Source organism: Mandrillus leucophaeus, unplaced genomic scaffold (assembly GCF_000951045.1).
Source record: "Mandrillus leucophaeus isolate KB7577 unplaced genomic scaffold, Mleu.le_1.0 Scaffold273, whole genome shotgun sequence".
NCBI classification, from domain to species: Eukaryota; Metazoa; Chordata; class Mammalia; order Primates; family Cercopithecidae; genus Mandrillus; species Mandrillus leucophaeus.
This window is the reverse complement of record NW_012102843.1, coordinates 933,684-940,698: the sequence shown is the minus strand read 5'-3', so window position 1 is coordinate 940,698 and position 7,015 is coordinate 933,684. Positions and strand designations below refer to the sequence as shown.

At 39.6% G+C, this 7,015-nt stretch overlaps 1 protein-coding gene across 1 annotated transcript in view; it reads right to left on the bottom strand.

Annotated features, from left to right (window-relative positions):
- Positions 1-3,530: 3,530 nt before the first annotated feature.
- The window catches only part of KDELC2 (KDEL (Lys-Asp-Glu-Leu) containing 2), a 19,129-nt gene continuing 15,644 nt past the window's right edge, over positions 3,531-7,015 (bottom strand). The window contains exon 7 of the mRNA XM_011984745.1: positions 3,531-6,372. Coding sequence (XP_011840135.1) covers positions 6,247-6,372 — 126 coding nt within the window. The 3' untranslated portion in view covers positions 3,531-6,246. The remainder of the gene's footprint in view (positions 6,373-7,015) is intronic.

The window sequence follows — 7,015 nt, the reverse complement described above, 5'->3', positions numbered from 1 at the left end:
CCCGCTGGCACGCCAGGCTAATGTTTTGTATTTTTAGTAGAGACGGGGTTTCACTGTGTTAGCCAGGATGGTCTCGATCTCCTGACCTCGTGATCCACCCTCCTCGGCCTCCCAAAGTGCTGGGATTACAGGCGTGAGCCACTGCGCCTGGCCAAGGAAGATAAACTTTTAAGGGGGAAAAGAAACACCTGAAGAGAAATTTCCCTGTATTATGAAAACATTTGTACAGAAAAAAATTCTTGGTAGGTTAATTCAGTGACTCACTGAGCTTCCAGAGTTCTTTAAAATAATCACAATCATAAGCAAGGGGTGAGCTTCAGTTCCCCTTCATGTAGTTACCTTGATGCACTAATACACAGTAGTTATGAACAATAAACTGTAAAAATATAGTAATGGAAACATTATGTATATCTTAATTTTCAATCTAATAGAAACTGGGTTAAAAATTTTAAATTCAGGCCAGGTGCGGTGGCTTACACCTGTAATCCCAGCACTTTGGGAGGCTGAGGTGGGCGAATCACTTGAGGTCCGGAGTTCGAGACTAGCCTGGACAACATGGTGAAACCCCCTCTCTACTAAAAATACAAAAATTAGCCAGGCATGCTGGTGCGCCGCCTGTAGTCCCAGCTACTCAGGAAGCTGAGGCAAGAGAATCGATAGAACCCCAGAGGCGGAGGTTGCAATGAGCGGAGATGGCGCCATTGCACTTCAGCCTGGGCAAGAGCAAGATTCCCTCTCAAAAAAAAAAAGAAAATTAAATTCAAAATTACACAACAATGTGAATATACTTAAGGCCACTGAGTTGTACAATTAAAAGTAGTTAGAATGATAAATTTATATTTTACCACAATTTAAAAATTTTCAATTAAAAAACTACAAAACTAAGCCAGTAAATAATTTAGAACAAAAATTCCTAAATGTACAGGATGAAATATAAAAATAAATTTAAGGTATACTGCTGTTTATATATTATTTTTATTAGGTGGGTGCAAAAGTAATTGCGATCTTTGCCATTAAACATACATAATTAAACATAATGGCGAAAACCGTGATTACTTTGGCATCAACCTAATAAACTCTACATATTTTTAATGTAGTGCTTATCTGAATTATTTTAAAAAGTGTTTACAATAGTTACTATCGAATACTTACGTTACCTTTAACCTGATCCAGAAGAATTCAGCAATTTCTAGGTAATAGGGTCGAACATTTTCTTACTGCTCTAATACATGTAAAAATTGTTCAGTTCTTTAAAAGTATCTTTCTTTAAAGTAGCCACAAGGGATCATTAAGACTAGAAACTCTCAAATGTAAGGTTTATTCATTTATATGTACCTGTTTAAATCTAGGAACAGTTTACTAAGAAGCAGAATTCAGAAGAACTTCTGGGTGGTATCACAGAAATCGCTCCTTCCTTCCTTCTCTCTTCTGCACTCCACTCATTCTCTTCCTCTTCTTTTTCTCTCTGTCTTACTACTATTATACAATATATCATATTTATGAAATTCATATTCTTGCTTTCCACTTACAAGGCAAAGATTTTTCTTTATAAACTATGCGAAGACAAGAGATAAAGAAACAAAAATGAATTTGCATGAGGAAAGGGGAAATATTTGTAGTGCCGAGGGAGAAGAGTCACAATTATATGCCATTTCTTTCCTGTCTGCTTTGGCACTGTAACAAACTCCAACAGGGGACTCCAAGACTGTCCCCTGGGTGTGAGCATGGAATCTTTTATAATTGTGGAAAATATGTCATGTAGTAGAAAACCACAATGTCACACATGAGGAGTGGGTGCAGGCACAGGTCCTGCAGTGGTCCTAAAGGAGGCCAGAGGGACCTCCAAACAGGCATCCATCCTTTTGTTGAGGCTTAGCAGTTTGAAGAGGCTAGGGGAAGGGAGTTGGCACCTTTAGCTAATTATTGGCTGAGAAATCTGTCCTCTTCACTACAATGACTCTTGTTATGCCAGGGGACTGTTTGTCTTCTGTGTACCCTTGTTGTATTTTCTTTTTCTTTCTTTTATTTTTTTGAGATGGCGTCTGGTTCTGTTGCCCGGGCTGAAGTATGGTACGCTCCGCCTCCCGGGTTTACGCCCTTCGTCTGCTCCAGCCTCCCGAGTAGCAGGGACTACTGGTGTCCTCCATGATGCCTGGCTAATTTTTTGTATTTTTAGCAGAGACGGGGTTTCACTGTGTTAGTATGGTCTTGATCTCCTGACCTCGTGATACGCCCGCCTCAGCCTCCCCAAGTGCTGGGATTACAGGCGTGAGCCACCGTGCCCTGCCCCTTGTTGTATTTTCGCCATCAACAAAAATAATGGTGCTAAGCTTAAATTTTTTTTTTTTTTTGAGACTGTAACCATCCAATGAGTTCTCCTTGCCTGCTGCCTAGACAGAGCCAATTTATCAAGACAGGGGAATTGCAATAGAGAGTTTAATTCTTGCAGAGTTGGCTGTGTGGGAGACCAGAGTTTTATTACTCGAATCAGTTTCCCCGAAATGTCAGGGAGTGTGGTTTTTAAGGATAATTTGGTGGGTAGGGGATCAGAAAGTGGGGAGGTGCTGATTAGTTCGGTTAGAGTTGAAATCAAAGGGAGTCGAAGCTGTCCTCCTATGCTGTCAGTTCCTGGGTTGGGGCCACAAGACCAGATGAGCCAGTTTATTGATCTGAGTGATGCTAGTGGAATCATCGAGTACAGGGTCTGCAAAATATCTCAAGCACTGATTTTAGGTTTTACAATAGTGATGTTATCCCCAGGAGCAATTTGAGGAGGTTCAGAATCTGGCAGCTTTCAGATGCATGACTCCTAAATCATAATTTCTATGTTGTAGCTAATTTGTTAGTCCTGCAAAGGCAGTCTAATCCCCAGGCATGAAGGGGGATTCTTTTGGGAAAGTGCTGTTATCATCTTTGCTTCAAAGTTAAACTATAAACTAAGGTCCTCCCAAGGTTAGATTGGCCTATGCCCAGGAATAAACAAGGACAGCTTGGAGGTTAGAAGCAAGATGGAGTTGGTTAGGTCAGATCTCTTTCACTGCAATGATTTTCTCTTTAAAATTTTTGCAGAAGTGGTTTCAAGACAGGATCTTGCTCTGTTGCCCAGGCTGGAGTGCAGTGGCATGATCATAGCTCACTGTAATCTCAAACTCCTGGGCTCAAGCAGTCATCCCACCCCAGCCTCCCAAGTAGCTGGGACTACAGGTGTTCACCACCGTGTCCAGCTAATTTTTAAATTTTTTCTTTTGTAGAGTTGAAGGTCTCACTGTGTTGCCAGGGCTAGTCTTAAACTCCCGGGTTCAAATGATCCTCCTGCCTCAGCCTCCCAAAGTGCTGAGGTATGAGCCACTGTGACTGGCCTTTTCTTTCTTCTAATGTTATTACAGATTTCTGCCCTCTAGGGACTGAGTGGTGATTTTGGTTCATTTATTCATGAAGACATAATAGAATCAAAATTAGACCAATGCAGTTATAGAAATACCAGGGCTATAAGTGGTTACAACCTCTTTCTTAAAAAGCAGAAGGTATCCTTTTCAAATTTTTATTTAGAAAATTTATTTTATTTAAAAAGTATACATATATGTCCCAAGATAAAAAGTTCTAAACATAGATTTAAAAAGAGCATAATGGAAAAAAATATAAATATTTTCTGTTCCTATTTATATCTTTTGTGCATTTATTGTCTTTTCTAAGGTTGGTATTTTTCTTTGTTTTGCAATTTGATCCATACTTAAAGTAAAAAAAATTTAAATATTATAGAAAGGTATAAAGCAAAAAGTAAAAATTCCCTTCACTCCATCTTCTCCTCAGATATTGGTGAATCGCCTCTCAAACTTTCAACCACATAGATACATTTTTGTTTACAAACCATTAACACTAACTCTTTAAAGGCTGCAGCTGAGTTGGTGAGATGAAGAGTTATGTAGATTAAGGCTGCTGTCTCCCTGTAGAATTTTTTGAGGGATTCCACTTTTTTTTAAAGCACATCCTTCCTGTTCCACTCACTGAAGCTGCCCCATTTGTCTCATCTTGCTTTTAACTATTAGGCCTGTTTGGCAGAGGCAATATACATTTTTTAAAATTTAAGATGTTTAAAATGCCATTAGCCGTTAGCACCTAGAATTCGAGGCAGAACGGCGTGAGGCAGACAGCCTTTCTTGCCATAATCCCAGTTTTGACAAGTCTCAAAAACACTGTGTACAATATTTAAGACACAAATTCATTAGGTATGGTCTCAGGACAGCCTGCTCTTATTTAATACTCGTGCGCTTGTGGTTTTGCACAATGGATGGGTACTAGAGTTTGCCTTGGATACTTGGTGTTGATTAGATTGTTCTGAAATTTGGTTATGCTTAGTCAAAAAATTCTGTTTATTGTTCTTCAGCAAGAATAGATGTAACCACTTTAAAAATAGTTACGTTGTTTTCCAGATTAAGTAAATATCTCAATTAGGAGAGTACATAATTTTATTTTTAGTTGTAGTTTTTGAGATGGAGTCTCACTGTCGCCCAGGCTGGGGTGCAGTGGTGTGATGTCGGCTGACTGCAATCTCCGCCTCCCAGGTTCAAGCGATTCTCCTGCCTCAGCCTCCCGAGTAGCTGGGATTACAGGCAAATGCCACCATGCCCAGCTAATTTTTGTATTTTTAGTAGAGATGGAGTTTCACCATGTTGGCCAGGCTGGTCTCAAACTCCTGACCTCAAAAGATCCGTCCACCTTGGCCTGCCAAAGTGCTGGGATTACAGGCATGAGCCACTGCAACTGGCATATTTTTAAATTGGGATATGAGTACATATTTTTAAATTGGGAATGAGGATAACTCTGGTTTTAGAGCATGTGCTTTAGTGAACTGAACCTTGGACTGATGGTTACAAGGAGTATGTAATGAACTTTCAGGCTATGAGTCCTAAATCCTGACCCTGTCCTAAAAGAAAGAGGGAATTTCCAAAGTCTTTATCTTAGCAATGACACCCACTGAAATAGAAAAGTGGTGGAGCGAGGAATGGATGCTTGCCTTTGTTCTTGGCCTGTTATTAGTGAATCCCAAGATAGCAGGCTTCCTGAAGATTGTTGTAGAGGTTTTCAGTGTTTTCAAGGATCCCCTTTTCAGCTTGAAAATAATGAACACCCTTCACCTGACTACAGTTATCTTTTACCTATTCGATATAGAGATAATGAATGATGCCTAAAGCATACATTCATCTACGTTAATAACTCTATTGTCTTTGATGGGTATACAACTCAGATAGATTTGGAATTACTACCTTAAGGCACAATTTCTCCTTAATGTTGTCTCAGGCTTTGGCAAAATTTAGTTTAAAGGATATGAGTAGTGCTTTAAAAAATATTCCCTCCACAGTCTCCATGCCACCTTTAATAACAGAGTCATTCTCTTCTTCCTTAAATATCCTTATCAGACCTTCTAAAAGGAAGCTGTTATTAATGAAAGCAAAAAGCAGCTTGTAAGAGGAGAAATTATGCAGTGACAGGGGGGAAAAATCCCTGAACAAATATTTTCTCTTCATAATTGGAAGTGGAAGAGAAAAAGTGAACGGGGATAGAAATAAACCAATAAAATATGTAAACTAATAAATATGTAAACAGTTTTGCAGAGGCTGATTTATATTTTAGCAAGCCTCTCTATTTGCTATGATCCCCAAGTTTTCAGAGAAACTATAATGCTGATAATACCAGTTTTTACTCACAAGATATTAATATCCAATGATATTTGGTAATGCTTGTTCAAATACAGGTCAAACATCCCTCATTCAAAAATCCAAAATCTGAAATACTCCAAAATGCAAAACTTTTTGAGTGCTGACAACACCACATGGGTCGCTAAGATAGTGACACCTTTGCTTTCTGACAGTTCAATGTATACAAACTTTGTTTCATGCACAAATTATTAAAAATATTATATAAAATTCCCTTCAGGGTATGTGAACAAGGTATATATGAAACATAAATGCATTTTGTGTTTAGACTTGGATCTCATCCCCAAGATATCTCATTATGTATATGCAAATACCCCCAAATCTGAAAAAATCTGAAACCTGGAACACTCCTGGTCCTAAGCATTTCAGATAAGGGATACTCAACCAGTAGTGCTACATCCATCTGTATATACAAAGCCACCAGGAGAACCAGTCCACTTGGTAAAGTCTTCTGTACTGTCCTTCACAGCTTAGATTCGATCTTTCCTTAAAGATGTAGCCAGGATACACAGGAGTGTGAATCTGGGCTGACTCAAAGCTCTTCTCTCGAAGGCTTTTTCCTGTGGCACTGGCAGATGGCTGTGTTATCTTCTGGCTGAGGAACAAGTTCCATTCCATCACGTACTTCGGGTTTGCTGGACTGGCGCTCGGCATATTTCTGAAATGTGGGTTTAAAGGGAACTGAAAGGTTAGTTCACACTTCATTCTGTTGACTCCCCCACCCACCTACTCCCATCCGCAGTCACGCCATCTTTTCTAGTTGCTCTGTGTCTTCAGACTAAAACCAAAGGTCTGGTTTATTCCAGTCGTAAAGTTACATTTTAACTTTAGCTATCACAGGCACTAGTGATAATTCATAATCTAGTAAGAAACCCCAATCCACAATTTCATGTGTTGGTTGGAAGCCTCTACAAAAGGGCTTAACAACAGACCTTATAAAAGGCCTGAAACAAACAGCAGCTTGCATTTATCTTACACTTGTTAATGAATAATTAACTTTGTTGAATACTCAAGCCAGCAAACAAACAAGATAACCATCTGAAAAGTTGGCAGTCTCACACATCCTTTCCTTTAGGCCTATAGTCACACACATTTTTGAATGGCAACAGGTCTGTGGAGTGTTCCTCCACTGTGGCCCTGAGTGAAATATTTCTATAAATGAAGTTGGGTGTTTTGTTTTGTTTTGTTTTGTTTTGAGACACCGTCGGCTGGGCGCAGTGGCTCAAGCCTGTAATCCCAGCACTTTGGGAGGCCGAGACGGGCGGATCACGAGGTCAGGAGATCGAGACCATCCTGGCTAA